The sequence below is a fragment of the Dama dama genome, chromosome 21 (genome assembly GCF_033118175.1).
Source record: "Dama dama isolate Ldn47 chromosome 21, ASM3311817v1, whole genome shotgun sequence".
NCBI classification, from domain to species: Eukaryota; Metazoa; Chordata; class Mammalia; order Artiodactyla; family Cervidae; genus Dama; species Dama dama.
The window spans coordinates 60186411-60206688 of NC_083701.1; the positions used below are offsets into that span (position 1 = coordinate 60186411).

General features: G+C 41.9%; 1 protein-coding gene across 1 annotated transcript in view; it reads left to right on the plus strand.

Annotated features, from left to right (window-relative positions):
* Window positions 1–3605: 3605 nt before the first annotated feature.
* Window positions 3606–20278, plus strand: part of UBR5 (ubiquitin protein ligase E3 component n-recognin 5) — a 134694-nt gene continuing 118021 nt past the window's right edge. The window contains exon 1 of the mRNA XM_061123639.1: window positions 3606–3758. Within this exon, the coding sequence (XP_060979622.1) occupies window positions 3697–3758 (62 nt within the window). The 5' untranslated portion in view covers window positions 3606–3696. The remainder of the gene's footprint in view (window positions 3759–20278) is intronic.

A 20278-nucleotide genomic window follows, 5' to 3' on the forward strand; every position in this document is an offset into this window, starting at 1 on the left:
CCCCACCCCCCCCCCCGGCCCAGTATCTTTATGTTTCATTCCTTTTTTGTTTGTCTGTTTCATTCTTGATGCTATTTTTTGGCCTTAGGAGTATGCTTTGCCCACAAGTGGGGAAAGCTTGAAGTGTAAGGGGATTCACACCCCAGGAACAATCCTCAACTACTGAGAGGTAGAATTAATGGATAAATACCTCTAGCTTCCTCTCCGCTCAGTGGGCTAATTCTAAGATATGTCCTAACAGCCTCTCTGATGACCGCCAGTGGGACTAAATTCCAGTTGTCCACAGTGGGATTGAATTGCAGTTGTCCACAGTGGCAAAACGTTCATCAACCCACTTTTATTGACTTTTCTCCATTCGCTGTCTCATTTCTCCACTTCCATATAGTGCTTCCTGCAGTCACTTCCTAAATACTTGTGGCCACATCCTTGACTCAAGGTATGTCTTGGGGGAAACCAAATCTAAGACATGGCTTATTTCAGAGCTGCAGTCCTTTAGGGCTTCACACAAAGTAAGAGGAGTTCATTAGTACTCACTCACTACTGCATTAGGGAACCTTGGACATCAGTCCCTGTTGTCTTAGCTCTGAGTTTGTCAGAAGAACTGCTCAACTTCTTGGCTTCTCACTAGGTCTTTCTGGAACTGGCATTCATCCCAGGGGGAAATGTGGCTCTAAACACAGGACTCACTTCTTTGGGTCTTATTCATCCCTTGGATCCTAGTGTGGTAATTCATCATTATTTTGTTAACTCTCCTATTCTTTTAAGCAGGTTTAAAGAAATATTTTTGGTTAACTTTTTAGTTGTCCTCAAAGAAATTAGTTCAAATTGTTAGAAAAGAAGCTTACTCCAGCCTTCTTTTCTCAACTTGTATTGTACTTTGGCTTTTCAAAGAAGCTTCTGCTTGAACCTTGCTTATTTCCCTTCCCTATCTGTATTCCCTCCTTCCCCATCCATGTGATGCACAACTCTGTGCCTTTATTCTTACTCTTCTGGGTTCAAAATGTGACCCACCATAGTGTTGGGGAGATGAAGGTTCTAACACGGTAGCCTAGACAATGCCAAGATAGTTGTCAGTCAGAGACCAAGTGTGCAGTTTGAATGGGCTGCCAGAGTGATGAGACCAGCCTTCAACCAGGACAGAAAATCTCAGTTGGTAAATCAAGTTCAAAGCAGGATGGAAGCAGAGTGAAAAGATGAAGAAGGACAGATATGGAAGAAAGAGAAATGAAGCAAAGTATGGCATGGACTTTGGAGTTTGTCCAGGGGTACAACTAAAATGACTAAGTTTAAACTGGATGTTCTGTTTTCCCAGAACATTCTTGAAAGCTTAGATGAAATGACTTTTCTTAATTCTCTTGGCTGGAACCACTTCCTCCTTTAACTTTCATAGCACTCTTATTGCATTTATCATATCACATTTTCCCATTGACTTTGAATAATCTGTTCCTTCTAAATTATTAAGTAGATGGCAGTTGTGGTATAGTGGAAAGAGCAATGGAATCAGAATTAGATGACCTGGAATTATTAGGTCTCAATTTCAGCACTTATAAGGTATTTGAGCCTCAGTATCCTCATCTATATAATGGGGATAATATTATTTACTCCATAATGTAATTTGAGTAATAAAAGACATAAGTGTATAAAGTGGTATGTAGTCAAGTTGTATTATTTGTCAAGTGGCACATAGTGAGCAACTTGACAAATAAAAACTTCGGCTTGCTGACATTACTGTTATGAAGTGCTCTAGGTATTTGACATACAATCTTATTTAGGCCTCACCAAAACCCTACGTAGATCTATTACTACGGAATATTTCACAAATGAAGAAAAAAAGATGCTATGATTGGTTGAATGATATAATCAAGTCCACACAATTAATAATTATTAGAAACGGCACAAATTCAAGTCCCTCTGGCTCCAAAACTAATGGTGTCCATTGGTTTACTCTGCTTCCCTGTGGCTCCCACTAATTTCTAATAAATAGTGGCCTTGAAATCACTTTTTAGTCTAATCTGGGCCATTTTGGAGCTGGTGACCTACAAAAGTGTTCTATTATCTGTCTCAAGGGGTACCTACTCTATCCTGATTTATAAATAGTCATATATTTTGTTCAAAAGAACTTCCTAAGCAAGTGCATATGTGTAATGCACTAACAGAAGAAAAATGATATTTAAAATTAAGAACGTTTCACAGGACCCTTAATTTAACCGAACATACTGGAGAAAGAGGCTTCATGGTTTCACTTTTTTTCTGTTGAAAGAGGTACTTGATTTTTTGAAAGGGCCAGAGAAGCCTTTGAGGAAAAAAAAAAAGATTAACTGGTTCCCTAGAAAAAAGCAAATCTATTCAAGAATTAGCCCTTATGATCCCACTGATCATAAGCTGAAGAACGAAACATCTTCGATGAAATAGATATTTCATCTTTCATTTAAAAGAATTAAAAATTCATGAGTCATTTAAATCAGGAAATTGGTGGAAATTTCCACATTTTGTCTTTGTGTGGATACGTGATGGTGGTGGTTGCGGGGAGCGGGGTGGGATTGAGGAAATCAGGGTGATAAAAAGAAGTTGCTGCAAAGTCAGCTCTATAATCCTACGATTGGACCTTCTGGAAAGGCCCTTACATAACTACCTTACTTCTCCAATAAAACGCTGTGCGTTTCTTGCCCCTTAACAGATTTCTACACTTCCACTTTAAATATAACTGCGGATGTGAAGGACGAGAAACAACAACAGAAAACCCCTAAGGGTCCGCAAAATAATTAGGGCTGCCCCAAGGGAAATCAGAGCGCGAGACTGGAGGAGCCCCTCTTCCCTCCCACCACCACCGCGCCGGGGACACACACACAGCCTTCCTCCCGGACTCCCCGCCCCAGCCGGCTCGCCCCTCCGCCTCATCTGTCCCGAACACGTGCTCTCCGGAACACTCACTCGGGAGCGAGCCCACCCCCCCGGGGGGGGCCGGGCTCGGGAGCCGAACGGCCCAATCGGCACGCGCCTTACATCGCCGTGGCTAAGCCGCCCAATCGGCAGGGCCTCGCCGCCCGTTTCCCGGAGCCCCGCCCCCTCGCGGTCGTGCTCCCCGCCCGCCGGTCTCCTCCCTCCCTCTCCCTCCTCCTCCCGTTCGCCCCTCCCCCGCCGCTCGGGAGCGGAGCCTGCGAGACGGAGAAACTGGGGCAGAAGTGAAGATGGCGGCGGCGGCGCTGGTGGCGGCGGCGGCGGCGGCTTCTTCTCGCCAGTGACGCGCCGAGCGGGCTCATTTCCCTCCCCACCTCCCTAGTCCGGACCCCGTCCGCCGCGGACCACACACCGGCCCCACAGCCCGCAGCCCGTCCCCCTCCCCTCCTCAGTCGGGCCCCTCTCTCCCGACGTCCGGCTGCCGGTGGCGGCGGCGGTGGCGACGCGCCCCGGGTCCCGGCCGCCGGCCTCGCACTCCGCGCTGTCGCTGAGGGAGCGGGGTGGCGTGTTGATCCGCCCTCCTGCCCGCCCCGCCGGACCGCCGCGCCGCGGACACACGCCCGGCAGGGAGGCGGCGGCGGCGGCGGCGGCGGTCCCTGCGCATTTGCTTCTCTCATTTGGGGACCGGGAGGCGGCGGCGGCTGTGGCTGTGGGTTTTGACGAGGGGAAGGGGTTCGGGGGTGGGGGGAGCCGAGCGGGAGGGGGCCGTCCTCGGGAGGACGACGAGAAGGAAGCACCATGACGTCCATCCATTTCGTGGTTCACCCGCTGCCGGGCACTGAGGACCAGCTCAATGACAGGTAATAGGGCCGGCGGGCGGGCGGGCCAGCGGGCGGCGGGGGGAGGGGCGCCTCCCCGCCCTCCCCTCCCCCACGGGGCCGAGCCGGCCGGGCGGCCGGTGTTTACGCGCCGGCCGGCGGGCGGTGGGCAGGGCGGGGGTCCTCACTGCCCCCCGGCTAGGCCCCTTCCGGGGCAAACTTCTGGTCCCGAGGGCAGAGGCCGCGGGGTCGGGGGGGGGCTGTCGGGGGAAGCGAGCTGTGGACGGGGAAGGGCACTGCACCCTCCAACGCCCCCCGGTCCCCCCGCCTCCACGGAGGAGCCGCGTTGAACTCGGTGGAGACGCGCGGGCTGGGGAGGAGGAGGTGGGGGCGGCGGGTGGGTATCCAGCTCCCGGTGGGGGGAGCTTCATCTCCGCCCGGGCCAGGCCCGAGGAATCCATATTAGTCAAAGTTGAATTGAGACAGACAATGCGGATGGGGGATGGTGGAGGTTTAAAAAAAAAAAAAAAAAAGAGGGAAGCGGAGAAGCCGGGCGAGGGGCCCCGGGGTAGGCTGGGCTCGCCCGGGCCTCCGGGAGCTCTGTCCGGTGGGGTGGTCGGACCGGCGGGGGCCTGGAGCTCCCGGGGGGAGGGGAGGCGAGGCGGGGCGGGGTGGGGTCGGGGGGCCCGGGTGGGAGAAGCTGATTCCCGGCAGATCGCGGGTGGGGTGGCGGGAGGGAGGAAGCGCCATGATTATTGTTATTATTATTAAATTTGAGCCCCTGCAGTGAGGTTTGCCGGTCCGGGGAGGGGATGAATTTAGGCGAGGGTTGGGGGGTGGGGGGGAGGGAAGTGGATTGGGTTCCCTTTGCTCTGTTTTCTCTCGAAACGGTGCTGGCAGCTCCTGCTTCCCAGTCCCTTTGGTGCGAGCTTTTTTGTTTCCTTTTTTTATTCTAATGATAGTGTTTTCCTGAGTTGTAATTTGACAGCTGAAAACCGTGCGTAGACTCAAAGGAAAACTCTTACGTTTGCAGTTCGCAGTGCTGCTTTTCTTAACACGCTGTAAATTTCTGGGATGGGTTTTGCTATAGGCGGAGGAGGAATTATGATTTTTTTTCTTTTTGGTCTTTCATAAGGAGGCTGTTTTGGCTCCGGATTCCTCCCCTTCCCTCCTCCACCGTTCCCTGCCAGTTTAGGATATTGAGTTGCAAGGCCGCATGCTCTCAGGGAACTGAGATAAAGCAGGAAAAGTTCCTTCACTGTTGCAAAACAGAGATTCCGAGGAGGTTGAGGGAAGCCTCCATTAGGCAAGGCTGAGAATCTAGGACTCAGATCTAATGATGGGCTAAATGTTTTACAGGGTCAGAAAGTGGATATTTTAAGTTTCTATCCCAACACTAGCTGCTCTCTATTCCTCATAAATATGGAAGGCCGTCAGGGCCCAAGTTTAGAACTTAGATATGATTTTTGCTAAGTGACCGGGTGACATAAATTGCATGAAGCCCTGTTTGTCATGCGCTTCCCCGAGCGAGGAGGAGGCCTAAGTTGCTGCTGAGATACTGGCCTCTGTCTCGGGGTATCTAACCGCCTCAGGTGGGGCGGACAGCCTTTCAATCCGGGAAGCTGGAGGCTTGGTTTCTGGCATTGGGTTCGGATTTGTCTAATCTTTGCTGTTGTAGCCATATTGTATTTAACGTGTTTGTAAAACTTTTGGAATACTTTCTTAAAATACTAATCGTTTGGAGTGGTCACATAGTTTTTTAAGTACGAAAATACCTTTTAAGTCATTCATTTTATAATGCAGTCTTACTCCGATTTTATTTCATTACAAATCTTCTGTTAAGACTTTTACATAAGGTTTTTTGGGGGGTAAATTTTAGAACCAGGCTAGTAGTGAGGATAGCTGTACTGTCTGTCATTAATAGAGCCCAGTTGGTCGTGCTTATAGGGCAACTTGTAACATCGCACCAGGAGAGAAGTACGGTGTATTTTTCATACTAGTCCTAACTTTATATACCTAACTTTATATATCCTAACTAACTTACTCAATTGATCATGCATGCCAAAACCTATTTTGCAGTTATGTTAGGCACTGTGAATAATTTTTGAGCATTCCTTTTTCAACTAGTCTAGAAATTTACATGTATTGTTTTTAAAGCTACCTTTTCTTTTTTCATTCTTGGTGAAAACAAATAATCAGCTTTGACTCCTGTACTCTCAGTATAAAATATTAAGACTTTGGATCATCTTCAGTTTTCATTAGAAATAAAGACAAGTGGATCCGAAAATGAGATTGTAAAATATGTGCATCAAGAATGTATGTAGATATTAAAAAAAATAGCTGTAGGTAAAATTTTAGGAACCTGTAGTTGTATCTAGTAGCAGTAAAATGGTCTATTTTATGAAAGCAGCATTTGAGATAGTCATGCTTTCCAGTTTTGAAGTAGTTGACTTGTGGAGCTGTTGTGTGTCTCCCCTTCAGAAGATGATCCTGTTTACATACCTAGTTGCAAGATAATAGATCAACCCATTGCTGCTTTGCATTGCTTAAGGGAAATCTTTTTCCACACAGGACTCTTTTTCTGGAACCTTTTAACTTAACTAGCGTGAGCCCAGAAAACTTTTGCCTTTAGATAAAAATCTACCAAGGTTTAAAGAAAGTTTTGGTAATAGAAAAGATAGTCACAAATGAAGTGATAATTGACAGTTTCCGTGAAAAAAAACTATAAATACATAGACTTTAGTGTTTACCCAAAAAGCAATAAGATTGGACTGGCAGCATGGTATTGAAAATAAATTGCTTAGTCAAATAAAACGCCTAAAAACACCAATATTTTCCTATACAAATAAAGTTTTCTATTTAAAATGGCTGCATCCTATTAAAAGTCATATATTTTGTTTAGTGTAGAAATGTGATGTCAGCATTTAAAATGTACTCAGTATTAAAAAAAAAACTTTTTCCTTTTGTGTTTTTTTTTTTTTTCTTTTTTAGCAGGAGGAATAAAAGAAGCAGGCAAAACAAAACAAATGGTAAACAGAAGGCAGAATGATACTAACAGGGTGATGTGGAGGCAAAAAAAGCTAAAGCTGAAAATTGTTGTTGAGTCTCTAAAGTCAAGTCTGCCTCTTTGCCACTCCATGGACTGTAGCTCACTAGTCTCTCTTTATCTATGGATTTCCCAGGCAGGAATACTGGAGTGTGATTCCTCTGTGTTTTTATACTTGTTATTTCTGTGATGGGTTTCCCAGCAGTAAAGAATCTTCCTGCCAATGCAGGAGACATGAATTCGATCCCTGGATTGGGAAGATCCTCTGGAGAAGGAAATGACAACTCACTCCAGTGTTCTTGCCTGGGAAATCCCATGGACAGAAGAGCCTGATGGGCTACAGTCCATGGGGTTGCAAAAGAGTTGGACATGATTAAGCACGCACACATGCATTTCTGTGACAGTCTTGGTATAATGGGTTAAAATCTTTAATTATTGGCCCTGGGAGACCAAATAATGCAGTAGTTGAATACAGGTGGGGATGGCTGGGCATTCCGAGAGCCTGGGATGTTGGTTGTGGATTTCCAGTGTGATTACAAGGTCCCTGGTGCAGAGAGCAGGCCCCTCAGCAAATATTCTTTGTTTGGAATTGAAACTACTCAGTGCTCAGATACTTGTGTGACGTTTTGATTTTCTTTCTAGTGAATTCCTTGAGTTAGTGCTATGTTCCTGCTTAAAACATCTCAAGAAATAGCAGTAGTAAAAACCATACCAAGAACATGGTGCTGCGTTTTGAGATTGAGAGGAGACCTGGAAGTGCATCTCCCCAAACCCTGGAAAGTGCCGAAGAAGTCAGTAGACTGGTCTTTTCACAGATGCGCTGGAAAACCGGTCTGAGTTTACAGGATTTATCCAGGGTACTGACAGATGAGGCCCACATGATGGGTCTTCTGATTTTTGAAGTCCAGGTCTCTTCACTGTCCCACATGTCCTATATTCTAGGAAATCTCTGCTTTCTGAGGTGTCCCAGCCTTTGTGCAGCCACCTGTCTTAGAGTTTTGATTTCCCCTTCTCCTCAACTCCTCCCTCCTGTGCTTCAAATTGATTTAGGCCTTTTGTCAGACCACGGAACCTCTTAATGCTTTCCTAGTACTAGGTTAGGAGAGGCCTTTTAAGGTGATGTGTGTCCCTGAAACTAGTCCCTGTCTTGAATTACTCTTTGGGATGCAGGTTGGCTACATTGCAAACCAGTTCACGTTGTTGGTCTGGATGTGGAATTTTCCTGTGAGCTTTGCTCTTAGGCATTATAATGTGCTGTGTGACCAGAAACAATCTGGATTGAGACTGTCATATCAAAAAGGTTTTTCTACAAGGAGCTCCTGCTTTAAATGCTATAACGCTATAGAGTAAGGTAGTGTAGATAGAAGTTTAAAATGAAGAATTCCTAAATTTGGTTTGTCTCAGCCCTGCTAGTTATTAACCATGTTGTGGGAGGTGAGTCGTTGAAGCACTTAGAGTCTCACTCCCTGTCACTCCTCCCCACCCCCTGCACACTCAGTTTCCAAATCAGGTATAGTACCCTGGTTGGTGAAGAGTAGTTGAGATAGTAGGTGGGAAAGCACAGTATTATAATATAGGTTCTGTGGAAAATATTATAAAGAGATAGTTACTTTTTATTGCTTTTACATTTTGTCTGGTTTCCAAATAGAAAAACAGGAACTAGAGGAATTGCACTAGAATATCCTTAGCATTGAGTGCAGAATCCAGACTGTTAGTCCTAGGCCAGTGGTTCTCAATTGGGTGTAGTTTTTGTCCCTCTGGGGATGTTTGGCCGTGTTTGGAGACATTTTTTGATTTTCCTAGTTGGGGCATTGTTACTGGCCTCTGTTTGGGTAGACATCAGAGGTGGTGCTCGATACCCTGTGATGCACAGGACAGCCCCACAGTAAAGTATGAACCTGTCCATGATGTCAGTTGTGGTGGGGTTGAGAAACTCTTATCATAGATCATCTTGATATACAGATGTAAAACTAAAGGGAAGTTTATGAAAAATTCAAGCAATGTAAGTTAGTCTCAAGACATGACTGACTTAAATTGAAATTAGTTGAAATAAAATTAACAAGTCAGTTCCCTAATAACAGTAACCACATTTCAAGTGCTGTCATACCCACATGTAGCTAGTGGCATGGTATTGAACAGTGCAGATACAGAACAGTGCCATGATCACTGCAGATTCTGTTGGGCAGGGTTGACACAGAGCTTTTTGCACAATACCTGGCGTTTAGTAAGTGCATCTTATTTTTATTAGGAACTGTTGGGTTTTAAAGACTCAGGCATATCCTCATCCCTTCAGTAGGATCCAGAAAAGAGGCCTGGGGTTATGTGGAGCTGAACAAAGATTGTGGTGGGTAGAGGTTATAATAGTTGAAAGCTGCTTTAAGCTTCATTGTGCTACACCAAAAAAACACAGTGTTAGGGTGGAAGAGAGCATCACGTCACCAAACCAGTGGGAAATCTGACTATTTGATTATTGAGATAGTTACCTAGAAACAATAATACTAGGGTGACTTTACTGGGAAAGTCCAGGCAAGCCTCACTAAAATGATTAAGTTGTTTAAGGAAAGTAAGATTAAAGACAGGGTATGGAATAGGCAAACAAAAAATTGAAAATGAAAACAAACAAGGGAAGATCAGTTTTATAAATCAAAAAATCAGTGACTAAATTGTAGGTCTAGGAGTAAACAGATACTTGGGAAGGCAATTACATAGTACACAGGAGTACAACTAGGAATAATGGGATGAACTTTAGAAAGGTTAGGATTTTTCCTTAACAATTAACATTATTTAGGAAATAGTCTCTAAAGGAAAGTTTAGTCACAGAGGACTGTGTCAAATTACACGTAAGTAGATCTTGCAGAGTGTATTGAGGGGAGTAATTTTATGTTACAGGAGAATGTACTTAGTGCCCCATTTTCATCATACATATACTAGGCCCTTGGTCCACGGGTTTCATATCCACAGATACCAAGTGCCAACTATTTGTACTAGTTATTTCATAAAGGGGTTTAAGCAATCGAGGGTTTTGGTACCCGCCAGGACTCTTGGAACCAGTACCCCTTGGAGACACAGGGCCAACTGTATTTCTAGTTAAGAAAACAAATTCTAATTATAGTCTGTTTCTGTCATTTTGGCACCTTGGCATTCTGAACAAATGACAACAGTTTGCCTCCTGGCTCACTCTAATTTTGAAATGTTGATTTGTTTTTATAATTGGTTTTTAAGTTTTATTCTGAAAATTATTTTAAAGGTTTTTATTATGGAAACTTTAAAGCATATATAAAAGTAAAGAGGATAGTATAGTGAGCACCCAATTTCAACAGTTACCTGCTCATGGCCAATCTGATTTCAAGTCTCTTCCCTCTTTATTCCTTTCCCTCAGATCATTTATTTGATATACCTTCATTATATATCTCAAAGTTGAAAGCTTTAAAAAAATTATCTTAATCTCAGAGTTCAGTCTGTTTAGATTTTTCCTATTGTTACATGAAAGCTTATTTTTGATGATTGACCGTTTTGCAATTTTATGTAATAAAACTAATTAAATTTTAACATGTTATAAAATTTGACATTCTTAAGAGAAATTTGTTTGGATAATAGCCTTAGATGGATAGGCAACATTACATTGGAAATATTCCTGACAGATGTTGTCACGTCTTTAACCTCTAGTGTGATAACATTTGATCAGCAAGTTGCTTGTAATAATGATGGAAAGACAGAGTTCCAAGTGACCTTCTGTGGGGCACATTGAGGCATAAGTCATGTGAAAAGTTTACAACATTCTTCTAACTTAATATAGAGGTAAGACTTCCCTGGTGGCTCAGATGGTAAAGAATCTGCCCATGATGTGGGAGACCCCGGTTCTATCCCTGGATCGGGAAGATCTGGAGAAGGGCATGGCAACCCACTCCAGTATTCTTGCCTGAAGAATGCCATGGGCAGAGGAGCCTGGTGTGCTACAGTCCATTAGGTCACAAAGAGTTGGACATAACTCAGCGACTAACACTTTCATAGAGGTAAGACTACTGGTAAATTGAATTTGGCTATTAGAGATTATTCTGTAGTGAGATCATATTCTATATTACTTTTTTGATAAGATCACTATAGTGGTAATAAACCCCTTCAAAATGAGAAATATGATAAATTCTTAGGTAACTGTGGTTTCTGATATCCTCATTTTTGTCAGGATATTGAATAAAGCATTACAAATTAATGTTACTTCACATGTAAATAAAAATATAAGCCTAAACAGCAAAAGTAATGTTATTTGTTCAGTTTCCAATGGTATCATTGACCTTAATAAAATGTTTTCAGCTTTCTCTATTATTTAGTTTGTAACTCAGCTTTATTGGAGTTTAACTTACATACAGTAAAATTCACCCATTTTTAGTGTACAGTTTGAGTTTTGACAAATGTGTGTAGTTGTGTAACCATGATTACAATCAAGATAACAGAACATCTTCATGATCCCAGAAGTTCCCTGGTGCCCTTTTGCTTTCTGAGCCCCTTCTTGCCACCACGCTCCTGAAAACAGCTATTCTTCTTTCACTGTAATTTTGCCTTTTTTAGAATTTCATGAAAAATGGATCATGTGTCTGGTGACTTCCTTAGCACATGTAACAGGTTTTTTTCTTTTGTTAATTATGGTTGTTGTTTAGTCACCAAGTCGTGTCTGACTGGGACCCCATGGACTGCATCACTGTAGGCTTCCCTGTCTTCATTATCTCCTGAAGTTGGCTCAAACGCATATCCATTGAGTCAGTAATGCCATCCAACCATCTCATCCTCTGTCTTTCCCTTCTCCTGCCTTTAATTTTTCCCAGCATCAGAGTCTTTTCCAATGAGTCGGCTCTTCACATCAGGTGGCCAAAGTATTGGAGCTTCAGCTTCACCATCAGTCCTTCCAGTGAATATTCAGGACTGATTTCCTTTAGCATTGACTGGTTTGATCTTCTTTCAGTCCAAGGGACTCAAGAGTCTTCTCCAGGACCACAGTTTGAAAGCATCAATTCTTTGGTGCTCAGCCTTCTTTATGGTTCAACTCACATCCATTTCATGACTACTGGAAAAACCACAGCTTTGACTGTACAGACCTTTGTTGGCAAAGTGATGTCTCTGGTTTTCAATACACTATCTAGGTTTGTCATAGCTTTCCTTCCAAGGAGCAAGTGTCTTTTAGTTTCATGGCTGCAGTCACTGTCCACAGTGATTTTGGAGCCCAAGAAAATAAAGTCTCACTGTTTCCATTTATTCCCCATCTATTTGCCGTAAAATGATGGGACCAGATGCCGCATTAATTATGGTAGTAGTATTTCATTGTTTGGATAATCACTATTATATTGTCATCTGTTTTCTAGCTGATGGAAATTTGAGCTGTTTTCAAGTTTTTGACTGTTAATAGTTTTAAAAAATTCCTTACTATTAGAAAGCATTCTCACTACAATATTGTAAAGTAGTTAGCCTCCAATTAAAATAAATAAATTTATATAAAAAAATAAAAAGCATTCTCACAGAAGATTTAGAAAGCACAGTCAGTTTATAAAGTCTAGCAAGGGTGCCATCACTGGTAGTATTTTGGTGACTTTCTGGTCTCTTTTTTCCTATACATGGATTTTTCTTTTAAAATACAGTTGTAATCATGCTGCATGTAATTTTATGTATTTGAAATTTTTCTTGACTCCAAAATGTTACGTTGTTTTTCATAGGAAAAAACTACTCAAATGTACATTTTTCTTCTTAGAAAATTTTCATGTTAAAATATATATGTGTGTGTATATATATACACACACATGTAAAAGAGATTATATGGTTTGGAATTTCATTAGTAATAGTCGTATTCTAGATCACTACTTATAAAGATTATGACAGTGTCCAGTGTAGGGAGCACTGTGAATGAATAGATAGAATTTTATTTCCTTTCTCATCAGTTCAGGCCCCATTTTTTTTAGTACAGAAGGAAAAGTGTTGAGAAACTACCATGTCAAGAAACTGGCTCTGCCCCAGCATGAATATGCCATTCCAGAATTGATATGACAAGGCAGTGTAGCTCTTTACGTGAACTCAGATACCAGTTTGAGAGAACCTGGAACTCCAGGGCTGATGGTCTTTATGACCTGCTCTGAGACTTTCTCAGAGACCTGATGGAGGTTCACCTGAGTGTTTTCCTGTGGAGAAACAGCCTGCTGCTGTGATGTGAAAAGTGGAGGATGATGGATTTTTGTAAGCTTTTAAAAAGAGCCAAATTTGATATCAGGAAGTTAACTTGATGAAGTATGTCAAAAGAGCAGAGACAATATGGTAGGGTTATTTTGATGTCTCAGTGATGAAAACAGGGTTTTATATGAAAAGCTTTGAGGGGAGGAGTATATGAACTTGTGTAGTTCATTGTCTATATTCTTATGTTGTGGGAGTGACTTTGCTTCCTGTCCAAAGGGAATTTAAACTAGTCCATTTGTTGCTCTGTGTCATCATCTGCATGTGGAAACTTTAAGGCAAGCATCAGACAGGTGATTTGTGTGTGTGTGTGTGTGTGTGTGTGTGTGTGTGCAAATCTAGTTTAAACATTCATTTTTTTCGTATGCTTCTGTTTTTAGTAGTTTTTAAACTTCATTTTAAACTTCTACATTTTTAAATTTCATCTTTGAGAAGTCCCTGGGTGTTTTCCTTAAGTAACTGCATTTTTCTGCTTATCAGGTATTGTGATTATAGATCAAGAATATTGAGGGGGAGGGAGTCCTTGGATGCTGTGGACAGTGAGGGAGTCCTTGGATGCTGTGGACAGTTGCTATGGTTGTTCTTTGAGAGAGTATAGGAACTACTTTTCCTTTGCTTCCTGCAGTTGCCAGCAGGGATGAATACAAATTGCTGCCGCATGTTTCTACTGATTTTCTGTTAGGTTTCTGTCACTGCTGAGGGGACACAGAACCAGGAATGGCTGTCTTCTATAGGGGAGGTTGATGGCCCATGGTCTGCAGGTCAGAGATGACGTGGGGACTGATTTTTGTTGGCAGTTGCTCATCTTTCTGCCACTTTGGAGAGCAGAGAGATACTGAAAAAGAAATACAACACCTGATTCCAGAGACAGGAGTCAGTGTGTGGTTAGCAGCCTCCCCTTACCATCCAGAATGATTTTGGTTTCATAAAACTCTGTGGAATGGCAGGGATTCTAGGCCAGTTGGTCTTTTGCTTTTCTTCTCCAGAGTCTCTTGACTCCTCAGAAGTCTCTGGAAATGTAAAAAGCTTTCAATTGACATGAAGATTCAGTCTTTTTTTTTTTTTTTTGGTAAATTCAAGGACATTCTTGAGGGGTGATAGCGTTTATTTTTGAGGATGATAGATTTTAAATCTTTTTTTTTTTAATGGAAAGTCTTTCTGGCAATAGTGTTAAAGTTTTGTAAGTAATATAACCTAACCAGATTGTAGTAAAAACATTTACTATGGTAGCCTTTTCTGACTAAGAGGTTTTTTGATTTAAAGCAGTGTTTCTAATAGTGTCTAAATGGACTGCCATCATCAGGAACAAAAAAGTGTGAAGACCCTGGTATAAAAGGCTCTTACCCACATTTCTTTGTTTTAAAATTAATCGATGACAGCGAAACCAGTCAGTCCTAAAGGAAATCAACCCTAAAAATTCATTGGAAGGACTGATGCTGAAGCTGAAACTCTTAATACTTTGGCCACCTATGTGGAGAGAATACTCCTTGAAAAAGACCCTGATGCTGGGAAAGATTGAAGGCAAAAGGAGAAGAGGCTGGCAGAAGATGAGATGATTAGATAGCATCATCAGCTCAATAGACATGAATTTGAGCATACTTTAGGAGGTAGTGAAGGAGAAGGAAGCCTAGCATGCTGCAGTCCGTGGGGTCGCAGAGTCGGACACGACTTGGCAACTGAACAACAATGACAGCAAATAGGGCCAAACTTGCCAGTTCCTCACTGCCACCAGCCATCCTTTCCCCGTCAGACTATAGGTTCTCTAGCCATCTGTCTGAGGCTAGAGTAATTTTTGTTTGTTTTTCTGTTTTTACAAATGAAATTTTAAAAATTTGAAATAAGTTACATAAAAATCAGGTCTTCCCCAGAACTGTGAGACGCTGAGAGGACAGCTTTTTCAAAACGTGTATCAGTGCTCATAGGCTTACAGTCTTGGTTAGGGGGCTGACGCTGACCCACAGGCAAGCAGCAAACCATGAAAGACTGGCAGGAGAGTTTGACCTGTGTCAGTATTTGCTGTGTGTTGCCGGCACAGACTTGAGAAAATGTTAGGTGAATTTCCCTTGTTCAGTAAATGTTTGTGTGCTTCTCAAATGTTGTGCTAGGCTTGGGGTAGCTGCACCAACCCTTCCTGGAATTTGGATTGAGAAGCAGTTAGAACTTTTTCTAGCTCTTTGGGGAAAATTTGGAGAAGAGTGAAGTGATAGGTTAGTGGGTCCTGCAGTGGCATCAGGTAGGTGGGCCATGTTTGTTTATTTTTAACTTTTTACTTTGAAATAATTATAGACTCACAAGTAGTGGCAAAAATAATGCAGAAAAGGACCCGTACTCATAACCCAGCTTCTCCCAGTGGTAACATCTTGATTGTGCCAAGTATTTTTCACATCCTTGTCAATGTACTAGAAATGGAAAGATGTATTTTCTGCATATGCACTTTTGAAAAGTCTTTGTCTGTTAAGAAAACATAGATTAGGAGACACAAAGGTAAAGAAAACTTGGTGTTCTTAGATGAGTTTGAATTGGTGGGATATATAGTAGGTGATCAGGGCTTCTCTGGTGGCTCAGACGGTAAAGAGTTTGCCTGCTGTGCAGGAGACTTTGTTTCTGTCCCTGGGTTGGGAAGATTGCCTGGAGAAGGGAATGGCTACTTCAGTATTCTTGCCTAAAGAATCCAATGGACAGAGGAGCCTGGAGGGCTGCGGTCCCTCGGGTTGCAAAGAGTCGACGTGATTGAGTGGCTAACACACACAGACACACACAGTAGGCAATCAGTCTATTTTTGATACAATATAAATATATATTGGATATATATATTGGAGGAAGTGGTTGGGGATTTGTTGGTTTTCGTGTGTGTCTGATACTAATTGGCTGTGTGACCATGAATAAATGCTGTAACTCTCATTTGTAAAATGAGAGAATTGGACCAGATTATTTAGGACTTTTCTGCTCCAGTTTCTGTGCTCTTAGGATTGTGGTAGGGAAAAGGATTTTTGTATTGTAGAATGGCTCAGAGGAAGAAAGTACTGTGGGTCTATGGTTGTCCATGGTTTCTTTTACTTAAATTTTGTTGATAAATGAAAAAAATAAAGAGGCAAAGTGGGAAAATTTTACTCTTTTGCTCAATTCAATGACAATTTTGTCAACTAAATTATGTACGTTGTGATGCAAAGATGATGGCCTCTGCCCTCTTGGAGCTTTCAGTTTAATGGGGAAACAGGCATGTAAATAAAGAATTAAGTGCTAAGGGAGACTGTAAGTGACAGAGAAGAAGGATCTGATGATTAAACCTGGTAGTTGCCAAAGGCTTTGAAGACAAGGTTTCAGGGTGTGGGTACTGGTTCATCCTCTTAACCTCCATTCTCTTGAGCCTAAAGAGTTTTCATTTATAGTCATTAAAGATGCCGGTAGCAACCAGAGGTTCATCATAGATGTCTGTATTTGATACTGATAATCAGAGTTTTGATAGTAGTCCAGAACTGTCGATCGTTTTGAGAACAGTTTACATACAGACAGTGGGTTTTTTGTTGTTGTTGTTCAGTTGTTGTTCCTTTGCTTTTTGTTTGCAAAAGATCTGTCTGGTGATAAAAACATAAGAGGATAATGGCCCGTTGGGGTGTGAAAACAAGTTTCTGGTGCTTTGATTTAGTTGTGGAAGAGATATTGGAAAGTGGCAGGGAGGGTCTAGGGGATGCTTGAAGAGCTTATGTGGGGAGTCTGTACTCCCTTCTGTTTGTGCCTACATAGGCTGGGCTTGACGCTATTGCTTAGTCGCTAAGTTGTGTCTGACTCTCTGCCACTCCATGGACTGTAGCCCTCCAGGCTCCTCTGTCCGTGACATTTCCCAGGCAAGAGTGCTGAAGTGGCTGCCTTGAATGCTGCCAGGAGAGCAGGGTCGGAGCACAGAGAAACTTCGAAATGCAACCTGGTGTTCTCTGACGCTTTCATTGTTACTGTCATTTAAAATGAAAATTTCATGTAGTACACTGCCAATGAATATTTTAAGATGATTTATGGTTCTAGATACTCCCATCAGTTTCACAGGTTTTGCATTTCATACGGGATTTAAGACCCCAAGGTGAGATGAAATAATCAAAAATGCATTTCTGAATTAGGATGTATGTGCTTAATCTTTTAAGTTTTCTAATTTTTATCTGTTTTCAGAAGGTTTGTTTTGTGATAATGACATTCATTATGAAGTATTACAGTTCTTACAGTGTTACGTGTCTCTGAAAGACTTTGTGTTTGATAGGCAGGCCCTGATGGGGAAGGAGCTCTGAAAATTGTGAAGACACTAAATTTGGAGTCAGGAGACATTTGGTTCTTCTATTATCAGTCATGTAATCTTGGGCAAGTCATTTCCTTGCAGTGAGTTTTAGTTTACTCATTTGTAAGATGAGGGGATGGATGTATGTGACATCTGAAAGTTCATCTCTGAGTCTGTGTTGTTGGCCTTTAGATGCTGTTTTATGAATTGTATTTAATGTGTATTGGTCAGCTTTGCTCTTCTAAGATTTGATTTTCATTTCCTGCCTCAGACCTTCTGTTCTGTTTGTACTCATTCTAATGGCTATCTAGAAGCAGTGCTCAGTGGTTTCAGTCGTGTCTGACCCTTTGTGAACCTGGGTCGTGTCTGACCCTTTTTGACTGTGGCCTGCCAGGCTCCTCTGTCCATGGGATTCTCCAGGCAAGAATACTGGAGTGGGTTGCCATTCCTTCCTCCAGGGAAGCTTCCCAACCCAGGGATCAAACCCGTGTCTCCTGCATTGCATTGCAGGTGGATTCTTTACCCACTGAGCCACCTGGGAAGCCTCTATTTAGAAGCAGTGGACATTCTAAACTCTGAACACCTTGTTTGTTTAACTGGAGTTGATCTCTTCAAAGTCAACCCAACTCTTCTGTTTTGTTTTTTTATTCCCCTCAATTTTTTAACTGATGGGGCTCATGTATTTGATTTGACCTGAGTGAATTTAACTAGTATAAAATTATGTTATCTTTTCGTTATACTTTCAATATAAATTTAATGGGGGAAGGTTCTGGGTAGCAAAAACTTATTTGAAATAAAGTGTGATAAAGCAAAAGCTCATTGACAGCTTATACCTCCTGGGCTTGGGAGTGTTTGCTCACCTTTTGTTTGTGGTGGGTTGAGGCTTTTCTCTTTGCAGAGGCTATTTGAGCAGTCCTGCTGCCTTTTAAGTGCTCAGTGGGAATTTATCTTCTGTTTTCTAGGGTACCTGTTATCATGCTGTATGGTAGGCTGTAATAATTGATCCTCCCTTTTGACTTGAGTAGATTACAAGTCTACTTGACTTTGCTGAGTAGAAAGTCATTTTTGAGATGTTCAAAATTTTACATCAAGGAGGATTTTAGGATTTTCATATTTTACAACTGAGGGAATTGAGTGCTAGCATGCTCAGATGAGTAGTGAAGTGGCAAACTAGATGCTACAGTAATTCAGCTTTATTGCTTTTTATTTTCTTTTTGGAATGGGCATGGGAAGTAACTTATTTTTCTGATACACACATACCTGTTAGTATATATATACACACACGCACACCTTTTAGTGTGTGTGTGTGTATGCACATATGCAATTAAATATTAATATGTATACACTGTATGTTTGCGCATGTGTGTCATTAAATAGTATTTCATCATTTAATTCAGCAGATTTTGTGGGGCTTCTGCTACATGCTGGTTCTAACCTTGGGTATATGGTGGTAGAGCTTGAGTGAGTGAGTGAGTGAAGTCGCTCAGTTGTGTCTGACTCTTTTCGACCCCAAGGACTGTAGCCTACCAGGCTCCTCCCTCCATGGGATTCTCCAGGCAAGAATACTGGAGTAGGTTGCCATTTCCTTCTCCAGGGGATCTTCCCGACTCAGGGATCAAACCCAGGTCTCCTGCATTGCAGGCAGATGGTTTAACCTCAGCCACCAGGGAAGCCTAGTCTATGGTCATTACAGTGCAGTATGATAATACAGGGAAAGACGAAGTAAAGGATTCCTCACCAAAGGCACATAGCCCAGTCTTGCAAAGAAGGAAAGCTTATTGGAAGAAGAAATGTTTAACAGGAGGACAGGATTCTGAAGAGGGGGTAGGCTGAGGAGTTGGTGGGGAGATGTGTGATGTAGGGCAGGGCCTGAAGGACTAGAAGAGCTTCCTGGGTGGAAGGAACAGCATGTGTGAAGCCCCTAAGGTGAGAGAATGCTCAGAGTAACTATATAGGGTTTCATATCAGTTGAATAGTTTTCTTATATGTATGTAGTGGGTTAGACATGGAGCAACTGAACCAGTTCAGTGCAGTTAAGGGTGTGAATTCCATCCTAGTTTTGGCCAGTTGCTTGATTCCGTGGCTACAAATAGCATCCTTAAACCTCTCTCCAGCCAAGTTGTTGGTATTTGTTAGTGTTAACGAGGACAGACAAGCTTGGATAGATGGTTCAGTTCAAATGCCTTAATGCTGTTGGGAAAAGCCTATAAACGGACCAGTAATTCACTGAGATAAATAAAGACTGCATTTTTCTGTGTTAAACAGTTCATGGTCTTAACCAGGTTAAAAGATAAAAGTTTCATAAGAAGTGGTGAAAGAAAAAGACAGTGTACTTGTTTATGGGTTATAAATGATTGCTTTTGATGTCTCTTTAATATGTTTTAGTGTTTTATATACTGCTGTGTGAGTATATATTATTTTAATAATAGAAAAAGAACAAATCCCTAGGAAGGTGTTTTAGTTAGCCATTCACGTAAAGCAGGAAATTTCACTGAAGTTTGTTTTTTCTTTAGAAACTTCTTACATGAAGTGTAATTTCTTTGTGTAAAACTGAGGCATGATTCTACAAATAATTATTTTAAAAAGTTGTTTTGAGCTTTGATATTGAACAGAGCCATTAATATATGACATATATGTTGTGTCATATGTAATATATATCATATATATGACATCAGATATATGGACATAATTTCTGACTTGAGTTTACAGAATATTTGTTCACAGCCATGCCTCAAAGGAGTTGTATGTGTTGAAACACTTTTGGGTTTTGGACTAAAGCTTATCATTTCCATTTTATAGTCAGAGTTCACCCAGGGAGAAGACAGTCAGAAACATTGTGATAAAAATTTAAGCACTTTTTTCCTCCTAGTAAATTGACCAGAATTTTCACCATAATTTAACTATAAATGAACATGAAAAGAAATTTGACTGCATTTCATTCATTCATTCGTTATTAGTCAACAAATAACGTACTGAGGACTTGTTTTGGGCCAGATACTTGGGCTATATCAGTGAACTAAAGAGGCCAAAATTCTTGCCCTT